Genomic DNA, 26,326 nt, shown 5'->3' with positions numbered 1-26,326 from the left:
TTTCACACACACACACCCAGGCCAGCGCAGCTGGGCTCTTTACTCGTTTCTTCCCCCTCCCATCTTGTGAGACCGGTGAGGGGTGAGGAGAGACTCTGCCAGCTTCTACCAGGGCTGACCTTCACAAGGCAGTTGGAGCATCTCGTGTCATCACCAGACAAGCTCCTGGCCTGTCTGAAATCCTCTCACGCGTGAAAAACTCATGAGATACCATTATTATGTCAGCCCCATCTCCATTGCCCCTGTGCAGGGAAATAGGGAGTGGGCCACAGTGGCCCCAATGCCGTTGTGGTCTGAGCAGCTCGGGTAACAGGAGCTTAAGTTAGAGCAGCCCTGAGGCACAACAGGGTTACTACGGCTGTGGCATGTTTGGCAGATGGACTGAACTCCCCTGCCAGGCATCAGAGGGATGTCAGAGATGATGTCACAGTACTGGCTCCCTTGGGTGCCGGGGGGCTGCAGGATGCCACGGGGAAAATCAGAGGGCAGGTTTTGGTGGTCCCTAGGCCCTGTGGCTGAAGCCCAGTATCCCAATAAGCTGGCGTGGAGGGGAAGGGGGGGGGAATATCTCTCATCCAGAAGGGGGAGCCCTAGCAGGAGTTAGCGTTCTATGTGCGGCTACTGCCCCTTTAAATGACAGCGCCTTCAGCCGTCGGCTTTGTGAATGACAAGTTTTCTGTCCAGTAGGAGGAAGGGACTCGACCGGTCACCTGGATTGACGTCTACAAGGATCCAATAGATAGAGCGTGGCCGGAGGTCACCTATCGCTGATTGGCTGTGGCCGGGAGTATAAGGAGGAGAAGAGGAGGCGGGGAGCTCCCTTTTCTTTCCCGGAGCTCTCGTGGGAGGTGGGTGTCCTGAGAGGGGGCGGCCCGCGGGGGACTCGGCCGCACTCAGCCCCCGGCCGGGGAGGAGATCAGGGGGATGCAGGCGAGTCGGCCTTAGAAGCGATAACGATACGCTGAAAAACGAGGCAGCCCTACCTCCGCCACAGCTTTCTACGTCACCACGAGGAGCTCCCAGACAGGGACCAAATGCCCTCAATGAGACTTTGACAACTAGGAAACTCTAAGTGACAATCGGTCCCCCTAAATGACGCCAATGTAATAATTCAAGGAAGAACTCACAACGTGGTCTCACAAATCAAGATCCAAGGAACATACGCTGGGTGGGGAGAAGAATACAACCAAGTCTAATTAATTCACACAGTTGTTTAATCCAGGTTCTAAAAAGTAAGTATCACTTCATCAGATGCATGGAGTGAAAAATACAGGAGGCAGCTATAAATATACAGCACATGAAAAGATGGGAGTTGCCTTATCAAGTGTGTGTGGGGGGGTCAGTGCTAACGAGGCCAATTCAATCAGGGGTGGATGTGGCCCATTCCCAACAGTTGACAAGAAGGAGTGAGTATCAACAGAGGGGAAAATTACATTTTGGAGTGAGCCAGCCACTCCCAGTCTTTATTCAGGCCTAATGTGAAGGTGTCAAGTTTGCAAATTAATTCCAGTTCTGCAGTTTCTCGTTGAAGTCTGTTTTGAAGTTTTTGTTTTTGAAGAATGGCCGCTTTTAAGTCTGTTTGTTGAGTGTCCAGGGAGATTGAAGTGCTCTCCTACTGGTTTGTGAGTATTACAATTCTTGATGTCTGATTTGTGTCCATTTTATTCTTTTGCATAGAGACAGTCCGGTTTGGCCAATGTTCATGGGAGAGGGGCACTGAAATCAAGTTTACGCAAGTTAAGAAGGTAGGAAGGATACATCTGGGGTTAGGCTTAAGGCACGTATCGGTTACAAGGCTCACGAGATACATACATAGTATGTAACCAGCATAGACCCAGATTGGGGTGTGGGAGTTCTTAAAGCATCAGTGATATGCCACCCATAGAATATCGTGAGAATCCAAGTCAGTATTGGGTGTACCAAATTCAACTAATTCTATTTTTTAACCACGATAGTCTCCCCAAGGGGAGGTGCACCGTTCCTGGAGGTACTGCAATACCAGGTCGATGCGTGGAGTGGATGGAGCAAGCTCCTATTCCATCTCCCTGTTCCAAAAATCCATTTAATATATATCCTCAGATAGAGGACTATCAGATATTAATAAAATTTTTAAATCTGTTCTCATCAGTTTAAGATAATGTTGAAATAAGAAACGGTACAGAGTTCAAGCATAGAAGTTTCTGGTTGCCAGGGGATAAGGTACAGATTATCAAGGGGTGTAAAATTCGATTTAGGAGCTGGTGGAGTAAGGATCACATAATAATCTGCAATCTCCCCAACTGGGGGTAAAAGTTTAACCGGTCAGAGTACAGACATCGAGATATGGGGTAAGTTATCCACACAACAGCTATGTTCAGTATGCGGAGTATAGTGAGTGGATACGATGGTGGGGATGGGTCTACCCTCATTTGGTAGGGTTTAATGTTCAGTGGGTTTATGGTTCCAGTTCATACGGTCCGATGGGGAAAGCCTCTCAGTCTCTTTCCCACAGTGTGTGCACAAGGTCGTACCGGCTCACTCCTCCTGGTACTGTCGGTGGCCGGTGATGTGCTCGATGTAGATGTCCCTGGACCATCGGATGGTGTCCGAGACCATGAGGCGCCGCATGAGCCGTGCGTAGTGTCTACTGATCCCGCAGGTCCGCAGCGCACGCTCGTTGCAGGGGTCCCAAGCGCCCAGGGCTCCGACGATCAGGGCGTCCAGCTGCACCTCGTAGCCCTTCGCTCTCAGGGTGTCGGCCAGAGGGGCGTATTTTTCCAGTTTTCGAGCTTGGGCTTCTCGGAAGGCCGGGGTCCTGTTCTCAAAGGGGACCGTGATGTCGACAAGGATGATCTTTTTCTGGGTTTCGTTGGTGACGACCATGTCGGGTCGCAGTGGGCTGTCAGTACCGGGGATGGTGCAGTTCACGGCGACCTCCCCCAGGCGCGGGGCGATGGCTTTCACCAGGCGGTTCTGGATGGCGTTGTGGCGCAGCTGCCAGGCTCTGGAGTGGGTCCTGCAGCTGCACAGGATGTGGGGCAGGGTCTCGTTGGAGTAGCCGCACTTCCTGCAACGCTTGTCTCGGTTCCTGTGGCGGACGGCTCCGTTGAGCGGGACGCAGTTGAGCCGGGCATGGTGGATGAACCGCCAGTCGGTGAAGCGGGTGAAGCCGCCCCTGGCGAGGAAGTGGTTGCTGGCGTCCCACTTGCTGGTCAGTTCGAAGGCTTTACCCTGGTCCTGCTTGCGCTTCAGGGCTTCTACGTACAGCGAGTGGGTGGCTGCCTTCAGGGTCCTCTCCAGCATGCCCCTGGCGCTCGGGGTGACGATGGTGTTGCCCTCAGACCTGATCTGTGGCACCAGGACTCCCAGCTCCTGGCGCTCCTCGCACCACTCCCAGCGGCAGCCGATGCTCTTCCCCAGGCGACGCGAGGCATTGCGGGCGCGGGACCACAGTGAAGCGGTGTCGCCACTGTCCCGTCCGAATTCGCCATCCAGGGAACCGCTCAGGAAGCTGGCGGTGTCTTGGTTGGAGGGGGCTCTACCGATCCGCTTTTGTGTTGCATCATGGAGGGCTTTTGCTGCGATGCTCCTTACCATGGCGTCGGGACACGTCAGCAGGCGGAAGGCGTGGGTGATCACCGCGATGTCACACAGGTCACCCATGCGGGGGACATTGGCACCGCCATGCCTGTGGGTGATATAGACCAGCTCGCTGCTGGCTCTCTGGGGAAGGAATAACCACTTCTTCACCAGCTGCCGGATGATCTTGTCTGCCTTGTTGAGGGGTACCTTTGCCACGGCGGATCCCCTTAGGACGAACGAGATGCGGGGGATCAGGAAGGTGTTCAGGGCGTTTATCTTTTGCCACGGTGCTAGCAGTGAGGTGTCGATCTTGGCGGCATCCTGCAAGATCTCCTGGATGGTGTCCTCGGGTGTCTGTCGGACACGGAAACCCGTCGGCGTGCCGAGGTGTCGGTAGGCCTGCCCCTCTGCCAGGGGGATGACGGGCTCGCCCTGGATCTGGAATTCCGTTGCCTGCACCGAGTCCCTTTTGCTGCCATCTATGTGGAGGGATGCGCACTTCTTTGCATTGAAGCGGACCCCATCCAATCGGCAACTCGACTGGTGGCATCTAGCATACGCTGGAGGTTCTCCGGGTCGTCTGCGGTCAGGACCAGGTCATCCGCGTAACCAAGGATGCCCACCCTCTCACCGTGGAGGTTGAAGCTGTCTGCGCTCTTGGAGATCGCTCGCAGCAACGGCTCCATGGCGAGGTTAAAGATGATGGGGCTGAGGGGACAGTCCTGCTTAACTCCGCTCTGGATCGGGATCTCGGCGGTCTCCCCTTCGACCGAGCGAATGGTGGTGCTGCATCCCTCGTACATCTCTTGGATCGCACGGAGGAAGTTCTCTGGCATCCCAAACTCCTGGAGTGTGGCAAAGATGTGGTGGTGGGGCATGGACCCAAAGGCATTGGCCAGGTCAAGCCATGCTACCGTACACTGCCTCCGCGCCCTTCTGGCCGTTTCGATGATGGTTTGGAGGACAAAGTTGTGTTCATAGCAGCCCTCGCAGTACATGAAGCCTTTCTGGGTGGAGCTGATGGCCCCCCCGCACACCGACCACTCCGTGATCCTTGACGCCAGGCAGCTGGCATAGAGCTTGTACATCGTGGAGCAGAGGGAGATGGGCCTCCAGTTGCTGGGGTCATCCCGCTCACCCTTCTTGTACACCAGAACCGTCATGGCCTTCTTCCAGGAGCTGGGAGTCCGGCAGAATCACTTGCACTGGTTGAAGAGCGTGGCGAGGACCAGGCAGCCGGGATCTCGCTTTTTCAAGAGGCTGTAGCGGATGCCGTCTTTCCCGGGAGCTGTGTTTTTTGTTTTTGAGAGTCTGGTCAACACTCCTTGGGCGTGAAGTCAGCTTCCAGGGCACCTGCGTCGTCGACACGGGGCAGGGGGCGGAGGCACTCAGGGCGCAGCGCGCCATCCTGGGCTGTGTGGTCGAATACATCCTTGAAGTAGCTGTAGAGACATTCAGATGGCATTGTGCAGTAGGGCGAGGGCCCGTCGAGGATCTCCCTCATGGCTTTGGAGCGGTTTGCCCGGTACAGCTTTTGGATCCTTGAAGCCGCTGCTGGATCGTAGCGGCGGTTGGCTCCTCTCCTTCTGGCTCCCCTGGTGGTGGTGTTGAGGTTTGGAACAGGCGTTCTGTGGGCAGGCGGGGCGTCCTCCTGGCTGGGACGTCTCCTGGGAGCGGTTTCCGCAGACAGTTCTTGGGCGAGCCTGTCTACGAGGAGGTCGAAGTCGTGAAAGGAAGCTGTCGCTCGTAGCTCCTCGGTCCAGCCAGTCTGCCACGGAGTGGCAGCCCTCTCCACCGGCTGCTGGCCCTCATGGTCCTCGACCTCGTCTGAGGCCGACTCAACGCCTGCATGGTCGACCTGCCGTCTATCTCGTGAGTCACCGTTCCCTTCGGTTGGGTGCTGGGGCGGGATCTCTGGAGGGATGCTGGCATTGCTAGTGGTCGGAGGGACGCGGTCCGGCTCGGGGGTTGCTGGGACACCGCTGGTCCTTCTAGGGGTGGCTGCTGCCTGGGCGGTTGCTGCTGGAACGTGAGATCCGCTGTTGGCAGCGTCCCGCAGGATGGACTCAGGGGCCGTGCTGGGCCGTCTGGTGATGAGGGCCCGGTGGTTTTCTGTGGCTGCGGGGTTGGTTCCTTCAGTAATATCTGGAGCTTGCGGAGCAGCCTGTGGCTTGGCACTGGCTCCCTCGGCTGCTGGAGTTCGCGGGGCGGTCTGAGGCGGGGCTCGGGCTCCTCCGGCGGTTGGGGTTCGTGGGGTGGTCTGAGGCGGGGCTCGGGCTCCTCCGGCGGTTGGGGTTCACGGGGCGGTCTGAGACGGGGCTCGGGCTCCTCCGGCGACAGGATCTCGAGCAGCTATGCGCGAGGGGGCCCTGATCCTTCTGGGGACGGGGACGTGCTGGGCAGGGGGCAAGGTAGTGCTGAGTCGTCTCAGTATGGAGATTTGCCTGGCGACGTGGGAGGGTGAGACGGGCCTCCTGCTGGCGAGGACCTGGGTGGCGGTCCCCCCGGCAGCAGGCACCTTCTCAATCGCAGCACCCTGTTGCGCTGGTCTGACGACGGGGGCAGGCTTCTTGACGGCAGCTTGCACACTCGCTGTTCTTTGTTGAGGCTCAGGAGCAGTGGGCCGGCGCGCAGCAGCAGGGCTGGGAGCCGGGGCAGGAGGCCGTGTGGTTCCCTTGGGGCGTTTCCTGCAGGCGACTTGGTGCGTCTTGCATTGCTTCTGTGTCTCGAAGGGCAGGCTGCAGAGGGCGCAGCTGAAGGCGACCCGCTTGCTGTGGCATCTCTTCGGGTGCCTGGTGACGCCACCCAGGAGGTGGAAGCTTCGGGGGGGGAAGCAGATGGGGCAGATGAGCACGTCCGCCGCGGGGGGGGTACTGCAGGTAGATGGTGTCCTCGTTACCTTGCAGCGGGGGGGTGCCAGCAGCACCAGCGGTATCACTGGCTGGTTCATCCTGGTGTGTGCGGGTGGGGTCGAGAGGTCCGGCTGGGCGGGCATCTGGCAGGGGCCTGTGGTCTCTTTGGGTGGTTTCGGAGGCTGGGCAGGCATCCGGCCAGGCGCTGGTGACCCTCTGGGTGGTCTCTGGAGAGATGCTGGTCCCAACGATGGAGATTCCTCTCTTGACGGTGTGTAGAGCAGTGAGAGCACCATCATCGCCAGGGACCTGGGCAGCTGCGGGGGTGGGAGGTGGTCGCCTGAGAGCCTCTTGCAGCGGCAGAGCAGGGGGGCTCTCCAGTGGCGGCCGGTGTTGCTGGAGAGCGGGGGGGCTCTTGGTCAGCAGCTGCTGTAAGGCAGGGGGGGCTTGCCCTCGGCGGCCGGCGCCGCTGGGGAGCGGGGGGGATGTTCCTTCTGGCTGTGATGTCCCGGCAGGCTGGCCTCCGAATACAAGATCTTTCTGGAACAGCATCTCGGAGGCGGTCCTTCGAGCAGTCGCCGGTCTTCCTCTTCGTGCTGCTGGTCTGTAGTATCCTGGAGGCGCCGAGGACCTTCGTTGCAGTCACTGCTCGAGAGGCCTTCTGTGGAGCAACAGCAGCGGCAGCGGTGGTACACGGAGCAGCTGGGGGTGTCTCAGGAGCAGAAGGAGAATTTTCTTCCAAAGCAGCAGTGGTAGAATACACCTTCAAAGCAGCATCGATTTTTTTCAAAGATGGCAGCCGGAGAATCCATCTTCGGCGCACGTGTTGCAACCGTTCATAGAAAGAGATTAAACTGATAAGAACAGATTTAATAATTTTATTAAGATAATGTTGAAATAAGAAACGGTACAGAGTTCAAGCATAGAAGTTTCTGGTTGTCAGGGGATAAGGTACAGATAATCAAGGGGTGTGAAATTCGATTTAGGAGCTGGTGGAGTAAGGATTACATAATAATCTGCAATCTCCCCGACTGGGGGTAAAAGTTTAACCGGTCAGAGTACAGACATTGAGATATGGGGGTAAGTTATCCACATAACGGCTATGTTCAGGTGCAGAGTATAGTGAGTGGATACGATGGTGGGGATGGGTCTACCCTCATTTGGTGGGATTTAACGTTCAGTGGGTTTATGGTTCCAGTTCATAAGGTCCAGTGGGGAAAGCCTCTCAGTCCCTTTCCCACAGTGGGAATTTTTCTAATACAGACTGACACGGCTGCTACTCTGAAACCAGTGATATTATAGTAATTGTTACAGTATGGTTATAATTTCATGTATATAGTTATGAGGCTGAAAATGTATCCTCCTTGCTTAAAGCAAGCCCATGCAAAAACTCTCCAAGAAGAGAGAGGCAGTTCACACCTCGTCAGGGCATGGATGGGGCCTGCTATGCAAGTGGAGAGCTGCAGAAGGAGGCTTTCATCCCCAAGCATCAACCCCTACGGCCCATCAACCCCTAACCAGGAGGTGGGGCTCCTCCAAAGGGAGGAGAGAAGTTAGAGAACAGAAGCAGCTAATGTGAGGTTTTGCAAAGCAGGTAACCAGATGAAGGAGGAGCAGGTCCATGACCCTTGGGGTGAGTTTTTTTCAGTGTGTGTGTGTGTGGTGTAGTGTGGTTGCTGCTTCAATGAAGGATATAGTGTGGTCTGTTCCTTTGAGGGAACTTGTGCTGAGCCTAGTGGCCTGCTAGGAAAGTTGAGAGCTTCTTAAGGAGGCTGTGATGGCCAAGCCCTTGAGCATCCATCAACCCTTAGCAGGGTTTGGGGCTTCTCAGGGAGAACGAGTCTTTAAAAAGCCTGCTCCTAAGGGATGAGAGATGCTTGGGAACGGGAAACTTTCAGCCCATGGGGTGAGTTTGTGGTCTGTGTGTGGTGTGCTTGGTTTGTTTGAGGGAGCCTGTGCTGAGCCTAGCGGACTGCAATGCAAGGCTGAGAGCATGTTCTCGAGGCTTTCATCCCCCCATCCCTGTAGGACCTGCCAACCCTTCACTCGGGGCTGGGGCTAATCGTGAAGAACGAGTCTTTAAAAAGCCTGCTCCTAAGCGACCAGAGGCGCTAGGGAACAGGAGCAGCTAACCTGACTTTTGGGAGGCAGTTCTCCAGATGAAGGAGGAGCGACTACGTGACCCTTGGGGTGAGTTTGTTGTCTGTAGCACAGGCACTGACTGGTGGGTGCTTTGGAAGAGGAGTGTGTGTGTGTGCGCGCTTGGGGAGGGAGGGTGAAGGGGGCACTCTGCCAGTTTTGGGGGGAAGCAATTGTCAGCATTTATACTGCACACGTCTATCCTATTCTAGTTACTGAATGTGGGGTCTCTCATTGTTATCTTTACTATTTTAAAAATTAAGTTGTTTTGAACTACGTAATTACACTATTATGAATTACAGTAGATTAAAATCATTGCAATTACTTAAAAGTTGTCTTCACCTATGTCCCAGTTTGAAGACATTATGGATCACTGTCGCTTTCTGGATGAAACGGTCAGCAATCTTATTTACATCTAGGTCCCTTGGTATTGTTTTGATGCATGTTAAGGCCAGCTACGTTATTCAGTTGCGTCTGTCCCATTGATGACTGGAGATAATTCTGAAGCCTTCTGAAGCTGAAGAATGAGTTCAGGATGATAGAGGCACAGTGAGAAGGCTTCTTATACATTTGCAGTACGCTGGAAACACAGTGCTTCTGGAGAACTGCAAATGACTCCAAGATCTTTCTTGATGGGTAGCAGCTAATTTAGGCACCATCATTTTGGATATATAGTTGGGATTATATTTTGCCAGGTGCATTACTTTGCATTTAACATTGAATTTCATCTGCCATTTTGTTGCCAGATCACCCAGTTTTGCGAGATCCTTCTGTCGCTCTTTGCAGTCTGCCTGGGACTTAACTATCTTGAGTAGTTTCTTGTATCATCTGCAAATTTTGCCACCTCGCTGTTTACCCCTTTTCCCAGATCATTTATGAATCTGTTGACTGGGTCCCAGTACAAGCCCCTCAGGGACACCACTATTTACTTCTCTCCATTCTGGAAATGGACCATTTATTCCTACCCTTTCTTTCCTATCTTTTACTGGAGCGCCTGGGAATGCTTTCATGATCTAGCCATCCTTAACTTAATTTAAGATTACAAAAAGCTTGTAATTAATCACCCTGCCTCTGTTTACAAACAAACTCCCTGCCCAAAGGGCAGAAGTTGTTCGCAGCGCAGAACTGATCACATTCTACACTGAAGCTCTGGCTCCTGGGTGCTGAGCACCCGCAGAGTCAGCACCTATGGTCCGTAGCTTGTCTGTTGTGTGCTTGCTGCTTGACGGAAGTATATAGTGTGGTCTGATCGTTTGAGGGACCCTGAACTGAGCCTAGAGGCCTGCTAGGAAAGTTGAGAGTTTCTTAAGGAGGCTTTGATGGCCAAGCCCTTTGGTGGGTGCTAACTCCTAATCGGTGGGTGGGGCTCCTCAGGGAGAACAAGGTTTTTAAAAGCCTGCTCCTAAGGGACCAGGGGAACTAGGGAACAGGAAAGTTTTGAGGGAAGATTAGAGGGGAGTGGGCGGGGGGAGGGGAGGGAGAGGAGAAGATAAGTTTAAAGAATGTTAATGAAGTTTAAGTAAATAAAACCCCCCTGATAAAAACAAAAACAAGAAAAAAGGAAAGAGCTGCAGGAGTAAAAAGAGAATGCAGGCAGAAGTCCAGCAACAGAGTGGGGGCTATCCACTTTATTGCACTGAACGTAGGATGTATGATTACCTGGCCTACAGGCTGGTGGCAGACTGCTACAACATGGCAAACCATGCAGTAAGTTGTTGGACCATCTCTTCCTGGCTGTAGCTCTGAGGGAGTTGAGTGGGATGGGGGATAGAATCCTTCAGTGACTTTGACCGCCTTGTAGACAGGCTCACTAAAGACCTGTCTGCAGAAATTCCATCGGGGAAGAATGGAAATCAGGGGAACACAGCGAATTCTCACAGAGCCCCTGCGTCTAGATAGAACTACAACCAGGAAGCCGGGAGAAGAAACACCTGAATCACCGTATGATCGGACAGCAGATTCCAGGATTCAGAAGCAATAATGGTCAAACCGTCCTAAGGCTATGAGGGAGCTCCTCGGACGGGCCCTCATCCTACTGTGCCATCCCATCCGAGAGACTCTTCTCATACTCCATGGCTGTGTTTGACCGTGTAGTCCCGAATGATACGCAGCGTTCAAGATGCTTTTCGCCCCTGCCCCAGCTCAGCCATGAAGAGGTGCTGGAAGAAGTTGACTTTACAGCACAGGAAATAGTGACAGACGCATGAAGACATACAGTAGAGCCCCAGGAAAGGAGAGCATTTGGTACGACAACTCCTGAAAAATACAGATCGTGGTTTCCTGGTGCTAACTGCTGTGGCAAAGGTACCTCTCAACAAGGCAAACAGCTCCATAAGCAGAGTCGTAATTTGGGGGAACCAAGTTGATTTTATTTGGAATAGAGTCTACGTGGGGGCGTGGTGCTGGAACAGGTACTATGCTTATAGCTACGCTGCCGGTCAGAGGAGCCGGGCGACTGCACGCCCTGTGGGTCCCCCCAGCCGGCTCTGCTCAGCCTGCAGAGCAGACTTCACTTTCCCCTCTCTAGGGTCGGCTGTGGAGCGATGGCGCCACCTGCTGGTTCGGATTTCAAAGCTTGGTAGAAAAATAAACAACTGCAAAGGCGGGGGAAGCAACTCTCTCACTGAGTGCCTGACAGGGGTAAATCGATCCCCGCAAAAAGAGAGTTGAATGGAAGAGTAACGAGGAGCACTTCACAGTGGGAAAGCCTGCCACAAGCACTAGATCATGTACGCTCATCACAGAGCTCCTGTGGATGAGCTTAATCTTCACGCTGCAGGCTCCCAGCCCCGTTAAGTGGCCTGTCCCAAGCCACAGCCTAAGAACGAGACGGTAAGTATCATGAGTTAGAATTTTTATAGTAGGTTTGAAAAAAAAAAAAAATCAGGACGGGGACCTCTGGGTACAGCAGGACACCTAGTGCCTTCACGTGGTCTCACAAATCAAGATCCATGGAACATACGCTGGGTGGGGAGAAGAATACAACCAAGTCTAATTAATTCACACAGTTGTTTAATCCAGGTTCTAAAAAGTAAGTATCACTTCATCAGATGCATGGAGTGAAAAATACAGGAGGCAGGTATAAATATACAGCACATGAGAAGATGGGAGTTGCCTTATCAAGTGTGGGTGGGTGGGTGGGTGGGCGGGGGAGGGGAGGGTAAGTGCTAACAAGGCCAATTCAATCAGGGGTGGATGTGGTCCATTCCCAACAGTTGACAAGAAGGAGTGAGTATCAACAGAGGGAAAATTACATTTTGGAATGAGCCAGCCACTCCCAGTCTTTATTCAGGCCTAATGTGAAGGTGTCAAGTTTGCAAATTAATTCCAGTTCTGCAGTTTCTTGTTGAAGTCTGTTTTGAAGTTTTTGTTTTTGAAGAATGGCCGCTTTTAAGTCTGTTTGTTGAGTGTCCAGGGAGATTGAAGTGCTCTCCTACTGGTTTATGAGTGTTACAATTCTTGACGTCCGATTTGTGTCCATTTATTCTTTTGCGTAGAGACAGTCCGGTTTGGCCTATGTACATGGGAGAGGGGCACTGAAATCAAGTTCACGCAAGTTAATAAGGAAGGTAGGATACATCTGGGGTCAGGCTTAAGGCACGTATCGGTTACAAGGCTCACGAGATACATACATAGTATGTAACCAGCATAGACCCAGATAGGGGTGTGGGAGTTCTTAAAGCATCAGTGATATGCCACCCATAGAATATAGTGAGAATCCAGGTCAGTATTGGGTGTACCAAATTCAACTAATTCTATTTTTTAACCACGATAGTCTCCCCAAGGGGAGGTGCACCGTTCCTGGAGGTACTGCAATACCAGGTCGATGCGTGGAGTGGATGGAGCAAGCTCCTATTCCATCTCCCTGTTCCAAAAATCCATTTAATATATAGTCCTCAGATAGAGGACGTATCAGATATTAAACTGATAAGAACAGATACTACACTTGATCTTAGCCAAAAGGCCGAGAAGCGATAACGATACACTGAAAACCGAGGCAGCCCTACCTCCGCCACAGCTTTCTACGTCACCGCGAGGAGCTCCCGGACAGGGACCAAATGCCCTCAATGAGACTTTGACAACTAGGAAACTCTAAGTGACAATCGCTCCCCCTAAATGACTCCAATGTAATAATTCAAGCAAGAACTCAACACACAATTCTGCTCAAGGACCCAGAATTCTTTCAGTCTGGTTACTTGGGTTCATCTCGCTGCTTTCCCCGGCTGCTGCCGCATACTCCTAAATTGCATAAACCCACCCACTTCCTGTGACGTACTCAGTCACTGTTAACTCTTGCAGCAAAACAGATCAAAGAAAATGTGAGCAAGCGCTATCCGGCCGGGGTGGCCAAACCGCATGCGGCTCTTTTACAGTTACAGTGCGGATCCTGGAGCTCCACATTTCCCCCTGCCCGTTCTCCACCTACCACAGACTGGGGACGGGGAGCTCAGGGCTTCTGCCCTGCGGCAGAGTAGTGGGGCTAGGGGCTTCTGCTAGAGGAGACTGGTGCCTGCCCCTTTCGCTGCACAGAATGCCTAGGGCAGATTGCTTTTCTTGCAGCATTTTCTAGGCAGACTTCTCTCTTCGTGTTCACTTCGGTCTCCCCAAGGACCACTCATTTATCTTGAGAAAACACAGAGGACACACACAGTGACAACAAGCGAAAGAGAGAATGGTAATCTTTAGACAGGCATGGAGAGAGTGAGAAAATCTAGCCTATACTCAAGCAAATATAATAACTAGCCTATAAATCTTATATGCACCTAGTTTGAAATAACTTGCTCACCAAGTACTCAGGATATTTTGATATAGATAGATCTAGATCTTCCTTCGCTTCTCTCAAAACCCTCTATTTATCCTTTCGTCAGCACTCTGATATTTACTGTGAAGTTTCCCAAAACTGATGGAGGGAAGCCAAAACAAACGTATCCTCCTCAAGATCCGCTCGACGCAAGTCCATAAGACGATCGCCTGCAAGCTCAGGCACGTGAAACGTGGATGGCTCAGGAAGCAGAAAGCGGCGGGCGCACTAAAATACACAATTGTACGGATGTACAGATCAGAAGAAAGAAAACACACACGAACACTTAAGAAAACGAAGAAAAACAGGAACGAAGGCACTATACGACTCAACGTGCTGGACCGTAAACCAAAGACGGCGCCCTTCTGGGTATTACCAGCCAAGGGGGACGCTACACATGACCTCGCTCCTAGGACGAGTCCCGTACGAGTATGAGCTTGGCAGGATTGCTTCCTGACACTCCCGTCTCTGATCTCACATTTCCCCCCGGTTTTTATTGGGGGTGAGGTTATTTATTTAAATAAGCTCTGAAGGCACGGTCAGAATTTTACCAGTAGCAGCTGGCCGACAAAACGCTGCCTTAGGAGACTGACAGCGGACTTACTTGTAGAAATACTAATTTTACAAATGCAATTCCCCCTCCCCCCCTTCCCTCAGCCCTGGCCTCGCACCTGTCAATAATGAACAATTAGTAAAGGGTAAGGGTTTTTGTCTAGCCAGATGTGTGTATTTGTCATATTTGAACGAATATCTCCTCTTTTTCCCTTCTCCTTTATTTATCAACCGATTTTGATAAAATTTGAAATGGAGTCAGTTTTTTGGCACGATTGCTTCATGACACTGCCGTCTCTGACCTCACATTTCCCCCTGAGGGGCAACTGTGTCCACATATCTATTCAGGAGACACCATCATAGGGCCTAATCACATCAGCCACAATATCAGAGGCTCGTTCACCTGCACATCTACCAATGTGATATATGCCATCATGATAGCTGCTTTCAACTACCTGAGAGGATGGTTCTAGACTATTCTCAGTGGTAGAAGAGGACACGACAAGGAGTAATGGTCTCAAGTTGCAGTGGGGGAGGTTTAGGTTGGATATTAGGAAAAACTTTTTCACTAGGAGGGTGGTGAAACACTGGAATGCGTTACCGAGGGAGGTGGTACAATCTCCTTCCTTAGAAGTTTTTAAGATCAGGCTTGACAAAGCCCTGGCTGGGATGATTTACTTGGGGATTGGTCCTGCTTTGAGCAGGGGGCTGGACTAGATGACCTCCCGAGGTCCCTTCCAACCCTGATATTCTATGTGCCAGCAATGTCCCTCTGCCATGTACATTGGTCAAACTGGACAGTCTCTGCGTAAAAGAATAAATGGACACAAATCGGACGTCAAGAATTATAATATTCAAAAACCAGTTGGAGAACACTTCAATCTCTCTGGTCACTCGATTACAGACCTAAAAGTGGCAATACTTCAACTAAAAAAAACTTCAAAAACAGACCCCAACTAGAGACTGCTGAATTGGAATTAATTTGAAGGCTGGATACAAGTAACTTAGGCTTGAATAGAGACTGGGAGTGGATGGGTCATTACACAAAGTAAAACTATTTCCCCATGTTTATTTCCCCCCCACACACACACACACTGTTCCTCAGACGTTCTTGTCAACTGCTGGAAATGGCCCACTGTGATTATCACTACAAAAGCTCCCCCCACCCCCCGGTAATAGCTCACCTTAAGTGATCACTCTGGAAGAGCCCGAGCCCCGCCTCAGACCGCCCCGCGAACCCCAACCGCCGAAGGAGCCAGAGCCCCGCCTCAGACCGCGCCGCGAACCCCAACCGCCGGAGGAGCCCGAGCCCCGCCTCAGACCGCCCCGCGAACCCCAACCGCCGGAGGAGCCTGAGCCATGCCTCAGTCTGCCCTGCGAACCCCAACCGCCGAGGGAGCCAGTGCCAAGCCACAGGCTGCTCCGCAAGGTCCAGATATTACTGAAGGAACCAACCCCGCAGCCACAGAAAACCACCGGGCCCTCATCACCAGACGGCCCAGCACGGCCCCCGAGTCCATCCTGCGGGACGCTGCCAACAGCGGATCTCACGTTCCAGCAGCAACCGCCCAGGCAGCAGCCACCCCTAGAAGGACCAGCGGTGTCCCAGCAACCCCCAAGCCGGACCGTGTCCCTCTGACTAGCAATGCCAGCATCCCGCCAGAGATCCCGCCCCAGCTCCCAACCGAAGGGAACGGTGACTCACGAGATAGACGGCAGGTCGACCATGCAGGCGTTGAGTCGGCCTCAGACGAGGTTGAGGACCATGAGGGCCAGCAGCCGGTGGAGAGGGCTGCCACTCCGTGGCAGACTGCCTGGACCGAGGAGCTACAAGCGACAGCTTCCTTTGACAACTTCGACCTCCTCGTAGACAGGCTCGCCCAAGAACTGTCTGCGGAAACCGCTCCCAGGAGACGTCCCAGCCAGGAGGACGCCCCGCCTGCCCACAGAACGCCTGTTCCAAACCTCAACACCACCACCAGGGGAGCCAGAAGGAGAGGAGCCAACCGCTGCTACGATCCAGCAGCGGCTTCAAGGATCCAGAAGCTGTACCGGGCAAACTGCATCCGATGAAGTGAGCTGTAGCTCACGAAAGCTTATGCTCAAATAAATGTGTTAGTCTCTAAGGTGCCACAAGTCCCCCTTTTCTTTTTGCGAATACAGACTAACACAGCTGCTACTCTGAAACCTGTACTGCTGAAGTTATGAATAAGTTCTGAAGGCACAGTCAGAATTTTACCACCAGCTGCTGGCCAATAAAATGCTGCGTTAGGAGATGGATAGCAGACTTACTCATAGAAATACTAATTTTACAAGAGCAATTATCTTTTTTCCCCTCAGCCCTGGCCTCCCACCTTGTCGATAATGAACAATTAGTGAAGGGTAGAGGTAGGGTATGGGTATTTGTGTAGCCAAATGTATATATTTTTGTCATATGGGAAAAAGATCATCTCTAAATATCTCCTTTATTTATCAACTGATTTTAATAATATTTGAAATGGAGTTTAAAAAAAAAAAAAGACCCCTCACAGTGCGAGGCCCTAACCTGTAGTTTAGTTAGTTTATGCCTTAATCCGACCTTCACCCTTACGCTATACGGTAGCCTCAATGCTCTTTTCTGCTCTCATATAACTATCTCAAACAGACAATCAGGCATACATAAGGTATTTAAAGTTTCTTGCAATACCAGTCTAGTTCCTTGTGTAACCACTGCACGTACACCCTACCCAGAGCCAATTCTCTACTCTACTCCGCTCAACTCAGGCAAACAAGAATTAAGAGGTGAGCTGTGCAGGGAAATCCTATTGAGGGTAGTTTTCTGATGGTGGGGTGGGTGGCACGACGCATTCCAAAGCACGGAGTAGTAGGGACAAATAACTAAATTAGATATAAAATAGAGCTTGATAAATGTGAATGGGATTGTGTTATGTGATTAATGCCTGTGATAGAGACTTGGATCGGTGACCATGTGTTCCCTTTTGGTCCTAAATCTTATGTTCAAAATCTCATGCTTCAGGGATTCAGGCATACTCCTCCCCTGATGTATTCGAGGTTTTAATTTTTGTCTTTCTCCTAAAGCGTGTGAGATTGGCCATGGCTGGAGATGGGACATCAACCGGGATGGCTCACACAAACTGAGCACCATTTTTTAGGTCAAGAAGGAATTTTACTGTAGGGGCTTTGGGTTTTTTTCAACCTCTCTCTGCAGCATGGGGTGTGGGTCGCTTGCTAGAATCATCCGGGTGTATCTCACCAAATCAATTCCCTACCTTTGCAGGGCCTCAGGCATTGGTGCACCTCAGTCCCTCCTATTCTTTGCCTGTGGCAGACATAGTTTAGTTTCTGGATGGCTGTAATACTTTAGTCTAATCCAGGTTAGTGGGCTCTTTGCAGGGGTAGGTGGGAGGGGTTTAGTGGCCTGGGACGTGCAGGACGTCCGTCCGATTAAAGTCAGAAGAAACCACCAGATCATGTGATTCACAGGGCCACAACCTGGTTCTTCTGCTCCTATAAATTACCCCTAATCCGGGCAAACCATTTACAGAGACTTTCCTAAATTAAAATAGTGAGGTTTTCTCCAGGGGAATGGGATGGAAAAATTCTCTCCTGGTAGGAGATGGAAGAGAGAGAGAGAGAGAATGATCCAGACCACACAATCAGTTCTGGAAGGTATACTAAGTACCTACAGAGAATAAAAAAAGGAAGCAGCAGTTTAACTGACCTATGAACAATAAAGTAAAATCTGCAAGAGCTGCCTTTCAACTCAGAGGGCTAATAAGAATAAGCTACAACTAACCAAACAAAGAGAAGAGTTACAAATGAATGAAAACCATACCCATATTACAAACAAAATGTTAACATAGACAACAACAACACAACACATTTCTTTGCTGTTTTTCAACTAGGAGGTGTACCACTCCTCAGTTCAGTGCCCCCACCTCCCCCAATTTAGTCCCATCTAGCCTCACCTATTCCTGGGGGGTTTTCACACACACACATCCAGGCCAGCGCAGCTGGGCTCTTTACTCGTTTCTTCCCCCTCCCATCTTGTGAGACCGGTGAGGAGAGACTCTGCCAGCTTCTACCAGGGCTGACTTTCACAAGGCAGTTGGAGCATCTCGTGTCATCACCAGACAAGCTCCTGGCCTGTCTGAAATCCTCTCGTGTGAAAAACTCATGAGATACCATTATTATGTCAGCCCCATCTCCGCTGCCCCTGTGCAGGGAAATAGGGAGTGGGCCAGAGCGGCCCCAATGCCGTTGTGGTCTGAGCAGCTCGGGTAACAGGAGCGTAAGTTAGAGCAGCCCTGAGGCACAACAGGGTTACTACGGCTGTGGCATGTTTGGCAGATGGACTGAACTCCCCTGCCAGGCATCAGAGGGATGTCAGAGATGATGTCACAGTACTGGCTCCATTGGGTGCGGGGGGGCTGCAGGATGCCACGGGGAAAATCAGAGGGCAGGTTTTGGTGGTCCCTAGGCCCCGTGGCTGAAGCCCAGTATCCCAATAAGCTGGCGTGGAGGGGAAGCGGGGGGGAATATCTCTCATCCAGAAGGGGGAGCCCTAGCAGGAGTTAGCGTTCTATGTGCTGCTACTGCCCCTTTAAATGACAGCGCCTTCAGCCGTCGGCTTTGTGAATGACAAGTTTTCTGTCCAATAGGAGGGAGGGACTCGACCGGTCACCTGGATTGACGTCTACAAGGATCCAATAGATAGAGCGTGGCCGGAGGTCACCTATCGCTGATTGGCTGTGGCCGGGAGTATAAGGAGGAGAAGAGGAGGCGGGGAGCTCCCTTTTCTTTCCCGGAGCTCTCGTGGGAGGTGGGTGTCCGGAGAGGGGGCGGGCCGCGGGGCACTCGGCCGCGCTCAGCCCCCGGCCGGGGAGGAGATCAGGGGGATCCGGGCGAGTCGGCCTTACCCCGGGGCTCCCCGGCTTGCTGGGGCCCGCCGCGGCTCCGGGTGTCGCTAGGCCTCGGGCCTGGCCACGCGGGGCCGGCTCCGCACGGGGGCCGGGCAGATCCCGCGATCCCGATGCCCGAGGGGCCTCTTCGTCGCCTCTACGGGATCCCGTGAGGGGCCCCGGCCCCCCAGCGCGGGGCTGGAGGGAGCCGGGGGTGCCCGGGGCCCATAGACACCCCCTTGCTGGTGCAGGGGACACACAGACCGTCGGTTCCCCAGTTCTCCGGGGCAATCCCGCAGCGGCTCCGTTTTCTAAAACCCTGGAAACAGCCTCCACTCTAAGCCCCGCTTGATCGTTTGGGGGCCGGGCCGGGGCATCCCCTTATCGGGCGGGGGGTGGGAGGCCGCGGCATAGGCTGCGGTTGCAGTGGTCTGGCTGAACCCTGGTTTCCCGACCTTGTCTCCTGCAGGTAACAGCGTGTCTTTAAACCCTTCGTGGCAATCCTTGGAAGCACCGTCGAGATGCCCAGGGAAGACAGGGCTACGTGGAAATCCAACTATTTCCTGAAAATCATTGTAAGTGTCTCCCCTGGGGGGGGTGTTCGAGACAATCTGGACCAGGGGCTGGGGCTGGGATGGACTCTTGTCGCTCCTGGCTCAGTCTGCCTTGGCCGTTCTCTGGACTGCACCTGCAAACGTGCACCCTAGGTTAATCCTAACGCAGTATAGATCCGTGGTGGCACATGGGGGGCCACAGAGTGAAGGGGGGCTGTTGTGTTTGACAGCAAGGCAGGAGCCAGCCTCATCATTCACACAGAGCTGCAGTTTGCAGAGGTTACGTGATGGAGGAGGAGCAAGCTGTGCTGGGACAGTGGGTCTCCCTAGGCTATAGTTCCACACTGTGGTTAATGGCTTGTGTAGCAATTTGCTCCATTGTATACCAATGAGGTGCAGCCCCCAGGCTCCTGGAAAGTTGCCAGTGAAGCTGCTAATTGGGCAAAAACGGAGTAGCACTATTGCAGCTGGGTCTACAGCAGTGGTCCTCAAACTTTTCACAGTCATGCTTCCCTCTTACCCTTCCCCCGCTTGAGCCAGAGTGGGACTGGGGGTGGGGTGGGGGAATGCAGACAGGGGGCAAGGGGGCCTCAGCTGAGGGCATAAGCCAGCAGATGGGGTGCTGGGCTAGGAGTGGAGCAGAGTGGCGCTCCCTTCCCACCCCCTGTGGGAGCTGGCTTGGGCCTCAGCTGTGTTCCCCCAAACATTCCTCCATGCCCACCCTCACCCCACAGTTTGGGGACCTCTGACCAAGAGCCTGGTACTCGACATTTTCCTGCTGGTGGCTGCTATTATGCGACTCTGAAGACTTTTCTAGATGTTACATCCAAATTTCATCAGAAGGGTCCTCAGTAGGCTCCTTCAAGTGATCTTTGAAATACAAACTTGCATAGCTGTTGTCTCTCTTACAATGAATATACCTGCCATTGGCAGGGTTTTGAACATTTTAAAAGCAATTGGGAAGCCTGAGTAAGATCCCCAGAACACTTGAATCTGGAAAGAATTAAACCATGCTACTAAGAACGGAGTCCACTCCAATCACAAATAAATCCTTCAGAAGTGCCCTGTCAACGTTAGTGCTGCTTCCTAATTGAATATCATTTGTATTTTTAATGCCTCAATGTGTTCTGTAGCAGTGAGATACTGTTCACAGTGACTGTGTAAGCAAAAGTAGCATCGGCAAAAAAGCCACACATCCAAGCCTCCTTAATGGAGAGCATTATCAAGTTGTTGACTCTTTACGAGGGATCCTTTCAGAGAAACTGCATTAACGTTTTTACAGGCATAAACATCACATCTCAGCTAAGCTCCTGGTACGTCCTGACTGTGCTTTATTTGGAGGGTTGAAATGCATCTCATTTAGCATGTTTGTCTCCCTTAAATGTGCCTCGGGACTCCTTTATTTCCTCTCTGGGGGTCATCAGAGAGCTGCTCGTATGTAATTTTTTTCAGAAAGAATTGCATTCTGCATTTTCTGTAGCATTGGGTTGGCAGCCTTGTAACCATATGTTTTAAACAATGGCTCGCTCCGTGTCAACCTAAAGAGCCTGAAAATTGGCACATCATGGTTGGTTTGGAGACTTATGGGGGAAAGGAGGGAAGTACCTGCAGAGTGGCAGATGGTGGGACAATTTATTTGATTAGTGCATACTGGTTGCTGACTGGAATGCGTACCAATGTTGACTGTTTAAGAGCCCTAGTCAGGTGAAAGGGTTTTTTGGTTGCTTTGGGACAGGTTCTGGTTGGTAACGTTGGGTCAGATTTCTCAGCTTAACACACAGTAGCTCCCATTTATGCACCTAAATGGAGTTCCTGGGTGCTAAGCACTTGTGGAAATCTGGCCATTTCATTACGGTGCCTAAATGGGACCTAATGTTACTCTATACCCTGGTCTAGGTTTCTTTGTAAAACTCATTTTGTTCTTTCTGTAGCAACTCCTGGATGATTATCCAAAATGCTTCATCGTGGGAGCAGACAATGTAGGATCCAAACAGATGCAGCAGATCCGCATGTCCCTGCGTGGGAAGGCTGTCGTGCTGATGGGGAAGAACACCATGATGCGCAAGGCTATCCGTGGTCATCTGGAGAATAACCCTGCTCTGGAAAAGTGAGTAAAATAGTGTGATTCCACACCCTGCTTCCTGGGGAAGACTGTATGTTCTCTGGAGGAGTGAAACTGAATGATGCTGTCTTTCTGCCAGGCTCTTGCCTCATATCCGTGGGAATGTGGGCTTTGTGTTCACCAAGGAGGATCTGACTGAGATCAGGGACATGCTGTTGGCTAACAAGGTAAGGGAGGAAGACACTATTGTTATAGTGCGTCTACTCAGGGAGGTCTTGGGGCCTGATCTGAAGGAAGGAGAGAGTGTAACACTGAACGTTCTCTGTGGATGTGTGATTTTTAGAATGAGCAAGAACTGGGAACCAGGCATTTCCTGTGTTGTACTCAGAGTGCTGCCATTGACTTGCTGTGACCTCAGTTTCCCCATGTGAATAATTGGGAGATGCTGATCTCACAGAAGTGCTGTGAGGATGAATTAGTGTCTATACAGTACTGTCTGAAAGCCAAGCATTATTTTGCTTTCTCTTCTTGCACTGTCTTGTCAGGTGCCAGCTGCTGCTCGAGCAGGTGCCATTGCCCCTTGTGATGTCACTGTGCCAGCCCAGAACACTGGTTTGGGTCCCGAGAAGACCTCCTTCTTCCAGGCTTTGGGCATCACCACGAAGATCTCCAGGGGTACCATTGAAATCCTGGTGAGTGCAGAGCAAAGTTCAGTGTGCTACTAGCAAGTAAAAGGTCATTCACAGCTTTTTAGCTGCTCCTATATACTGGATGGCCCTGGTTGGACAGTTTGGCAATTCCAGTGAAGTTGGGACTATAGATGTGTAGCTAGTTCATCCGTACATCCCTATGTCTTGTGCTGCTTTCCATGGCACAAGATCGATCCCCACCTTCTATTGAGGACTTTGGAGGCATGTCTCTAAAGCATCTTAAAAGGAAAATAGCAGAGTAATGTGACAACAATAGGACATTGCGTGACAAAGAAATCCTAATCAAATAGGAACCTGTCAGAGAAATTGGGCTGGATAAGTTCTTTCTGCCTCTTGCCAAGCCGGGTGGGAGGGTTGTCTGAGCAGCTGATCTCCCATCCCTAACCTCTCAGGTGCCTTTACCAGATGGCAAAGCAGGTCTGATTTGCTGACTGAGAGCCTGCAAATGCCCTCATCAGTAGCCCACTCATTCATCTGTATGATTCCATGCTATAATTGAAGCGTACGTCATGGGCTTGATGCAGGAATGACTGGGTGAGGTTCTCTGGACTGTGTTGAGGAGGAGGTCAGACAAGATGACCATAATGGTCCTATTTGGCCTGAAGTGTTTTTTTTACCCACAAAAGCTTATGCCCAAATAAATCTGTTAGTCTTTAAGGTGCTCATTGTTTTTGAGGATACAGACTAACATGGCTACCCCTCTGCTATTTGGCCTTAAAATCTCTCCCAGCAGCCCTCTCCCTTGTAAAACACTTTTGGGAGGGGTGACCTGCTTACTCCTGAGGTCCTTTCCAATCCTGATATTCTATGATTCTGTCAAGAGCAGCATTGCCAGTCTCCTGCCCCTGCTTAGGCTCGGGAGGCCAGTGCTTTCCCTCCCTGCGAAATACAGCGGGTGTGGTGGCAAAGGGGAGCTGTGTGAGGACCTGGACTGGTATTTCACTGTGAGGCAGTTTGAGGGAGAAGTTCCTTGCTCTCTAGTCATTCTTGGAGGTGGGGGAAGTGGGGCCTAAGGCTGCTTCTGAAGGCCAGGTGCCTATCGAGTTACTCCCCTTCATCAGTTCAGGTAAATCTAGATAGTGGCTAGTGTTGGCAGTATTCTCATTGACTTGGAAGAGTTGGGAAAATAAAAGGGGTAACTTCTGCTAACTAGTGGTGTAGGTAATAGTGCATGTTCAGTAATGCGAGAGAGGAATTTCAAGTCCAAGTCTGTTAGTTTTGGCAAAGGGTTTTTGAAAAAAGATGAGTCTCTGAACAGTTTCAAGAAAGGTGAGGTTTTGAAAGGCTTATCAGTGAGTATCGATCCATTTTTAACAAAACTGCCCTCACAGATTCAGACTATTTTAGGTAACTGCTGCTCTGTGAGGAATAGTAAGTATAAAGGTTAAGACGTGTATAAAAACTTAGACATAATCTTAATGGCAGTGGTGTTGCTGCTCTACCTTCAGTAATCTTTAAAGCCAGATGTCTAGTTTGACTCCTGTGGAGAAGAAGGGTTTATTTAGTTCCTTCTAGCTGGGCACACCTGTACTTTGGGTATGACAAACTCTGGTTTGAGTGGCTGATGGGACAGCCTAGGTCTAGATGATGTGTTAAGTGTAGCTGATTCCATTTGCACATCTCATAATTATGGACCTCGCTTTGAAATGTGCCGTCTGCTGGGTGGGCTGCGCCTCATACTTTGCTCAGCTGAGCTTTGAACTTGTTTTGATACAGAATCATTTGTGGGTCTAACTCCTTCAGTCCCATCTACAGATGTTTGTAATGGGAAGCTGAACCTTGTTGCGGCTCTGTGCCTGAGTTTTAACCCCTGTAGCAGTTCGTTGCTCACTTTTCCCTCTTTGACTCTCAGAGTGATGTGCAGCTGATCAAGACTGGAGATAAAGTGGGAGCCAGCGAAGCGACCTTGCTGAACATGTTGAATATTTCCCCATTCTCCTTTGGGCTGATTATCCAGCAGGTGTTTGACAACGGCAGCATTTACAATCCTGAAGTGCTGGACATCACCGAGGAGACTCTGCACAGACGCTTCTTGGAAGTAAGAGTTGCTTGCTTGTGCTATATGCCCTGTCTACTTTATTCCATGTAGTTATGGGGACAGATTAAGTGCTTGAGTATCTAATCTGAAGTTCAGGAGGGCTGTGTGTGTGGGTTTTTTTTCCCCTTTTGAATTGTGAATGAGACTAGCACTGAATTCTAAAAGTGATTTTACAGTGCTACAGTCCTGAATAACAAGGTTATTGGCCTGGCATGGTCCCTTTAAAACTGGTCTGTGCCATTTCATTGCCCTCCAGAGTTGGGAGATCCAGATGCAAGTGTGTGTCAGCCTGCTGGCCAGCACCCCAATTTTCCCAAGGTGTTTTGATGTTCCCTATTACCTTTGGAAAATAGAGGTAGTGCGAATCGTGGCTTAGCCATACAGTAGTCTTCTTGGTGGTTTGTATCATTCATCCCTGAATGCTGGGAATTTTGATTTGCAACACGGATGTGTTTTCTACTGGGAGTAATGTTCCATTCTGTTAGCTATCTGTTATGTATGAAATGCAGAGAATACAAAATCTGGAAAGCCCTTGTAACGAGTGTTAAAGGTATGTGGTTAAGGCTGCCTCTTGTTTATCTCCTTTGCCAGAACCATGCAATTCTCTCACCCATAGTACCCTTTATTACGCTTGCACATATTGTTGTTGATGGTTGTGTTTACTTGCAATATAATTCTCAGAGCTGAATGCTTGGAACATGACTTTCTTTCCCTCTTCCTCAGGGCGTTCGTAACGTAGCTAGCATTTGTTTGCAAATTGGCTACCCAACCGTCGCTTCTGTGCCTCACTCCATCATCAATGGGTACAAGCGAGTCCTAGCTGTGGCTGTGGAGACTGAATACACCTTCCCATTGGCTGAAAAGGTAAAATGTGAGCGAGACAGACTGGAATAGATTGTGCGCTGACTTAAGGCTCACAAACTACTCTTTGAGCCTGAGCCCTTAAAGATCTAGAAGGTTGTATGTTAGAGATCTGCACTGAAAAGAGCCTTGAACAGCGTGAAGTGCATGTAACTGCATTGCAGCCAGGGGGAATTCCTTGCTTTGTGGAGATGCAGTTCTGCCTCTTCACCCCTCAATCCTAGGAGCAGTGTACTGGCAAGGAGGGTGTGGAGTGTGTTTTCTGAGAGCATCCCCGGTCCTCTTCTCATATGATAAGGCAACGTTGCCTTCCTCTGTTGGTTGTCTTCAGTTTGTTTGTATAATGCATCCCTTGGGTTGCTAGTAAGTTGCTTGCATGGCCTTTGGGGTTGCAAAGGTTGTGCTCCCTGCTCTTAATTCCTGTGGAGACCTACTAATACGCTATCTGTTTTCAGTCTGGCAATAGGATAGTAGATGTAAATTGTGACCTGTTTGTTCCCTGAAATTACTATATGCTTTTATCCTCTTACAGGTAAAGGCCTTCCTAGCTGACCCCTCAGCCTTCCTGGCTGCTGCCCCTGTGGCAGCTGAAGCTGCAGCTCCTGCTGCTGCTGCTCCAGCCAAAGAGGAAGTAAAGGAGGAATCAGAGGAGTCTGATGAGGACATGGGATTTGGTCTCTTTGACTAACCCCTACCACACGCTCACCACTTCATCAACTGGTTTAATTAGAGAAATAAAGTGCTATTTTACACCCTCTGTTGTGTGTTTATCTTGGGTGGGTGGGGGGGAGGAATCATCATGCATGAACTTTCCATTGGTGTGAAACTTAATATATGGATTTTGAATCTAAAGATGTATTTTTTTGATTTTTGCCTTCAATCATAAACACTTACCAAAACAGCCCTAAAATAATTTCAAGAAACCTTCAACTAACCTTTCCCTGCAGGTGAGAGCAAGAGGGATCTACACATATCAAATACTAGTCATGTCACTTAATGAATTCTGCCTTGGCTACGCTGGAATGTTACTGTGAATTAAAGTAGAGGGTGAATTTAAAGTGCAAGAGATATTCCAGAATCACTCTGTGTGGACGCTACAGTTATTCAGTTGTATAGACAAGCCCTTAGGCTAGCAGGACTTGAGCTACTGTACTAAAAATAGCAGTGTGGATGTTGTGGGTCAGGTGCCAGCTCAGGCTTTCAGTCTTATGAAAACCCCTGGGTCTGAGCTCAAGTGGCTAGCCTGAGTGTCTGCTGGAGCCATGAGGCACAGCAAATGTGCTCAATGAATCACT

General features: G+C 51.0%; 1 protein-coding gene, 1 non-coding gene and 1 pseudogene across 2 annotated transcripts; 1 reads left to right on the top strand and 2 right to left on the bottom strand.

The window, feature by feature from the left end:
• Positions 1 to 1,965: 1,965 nt before the first annotated feature.
• LOC119563827 lies at positions 1,966 to 2,141 on the bottom strand (annotated as a pseudogene).
• A 10,196-nt stretch (positions 2,142 to 12,337) lies between these two features.
• Positions 12,338 to 12,528, bottom strand: LOC119563828. Its single transcript, XR_005222438.1, has one exon. It is a non-coding gene; the product is annotated as a U2 spliceosomal RNA (small nuclear RNA).
• Positions 12,529 to 18,609: 6,081 nt separating this feature from the next.
• On the top strand, positions 18,610 to 25,788 carry RPLP0 (ribosomal protein lateral stalk subunit P0). Its single transcript, XM_037878833.2, has 8 exons — positions 18,610 to 18,727; positions 19,276 to 19,381; positions 21,292 to 21,467; positions 21,562 to 21,649; positions 21,968 to 22,114; positions 23,985 to 24,170; positions 24,894 to 25,034; positions 25,564 to 25,788. The coding sequence occupies exons 2-8, from the start codon at positions 19,328 to 19,330 to the stop codon at positions 25,717 to 25,719; spliced, it is 948 nt and encodes a 315-aa protein (XP_037734761.1). The 5' UTR covers positions 18,610 to 18,727; positions 19,276 to 19,327; the 3' UTR covers positions 25,720 to 25,788.
• The last annotated feature ends 538 nt before the right edge of the window (positions 25,789 to 26,326 follow it).

This window comes from Chelonia mydas, chromosome 15 (genome assembly GCF_015237465.2).
Source record: "Chelonia mydas isolate rCheMyd1 chromosome 15, rCheMyd1.pri.v2, whole genome shotgun sequence".
NCBI classification, from domain to species: Eukaryota; Metazoa; Chordata; order Testudines; family Cheloniidae; genus Chelonia; species Chelonia mydas.
The sequence above is the reverse complement of the archived record's forward strand: the minus strand, read 5'-3'. Positions and strand labels throughout refer to the sequence as shown.

Bases quoted from the DNA above. Each gene is read 5' to 3' on its own strand.
- RPLP0 (XM_037878833.2), top strand. From the start codon at position 19,328: ATGCCCAGGGAAGACAGGGCTACGTGGAAATCCAACTATTTCCTGAAA. The intron at 21,468-21,561 runs GTGAGTAAAATA...TCTTTCTGCCAG, and splicing joins AATAACCCTGCTCTGGAAAA to GCTCTTGCCTCATATCCGTG. The intron at 21,650-21,967 runs GTAAGGGAGGAA...CTGTCTTGTCAG, and splicing joins ACATGCTGTTGGCTAACAAG to GTGCCAGCTGCTGCTCGAGC.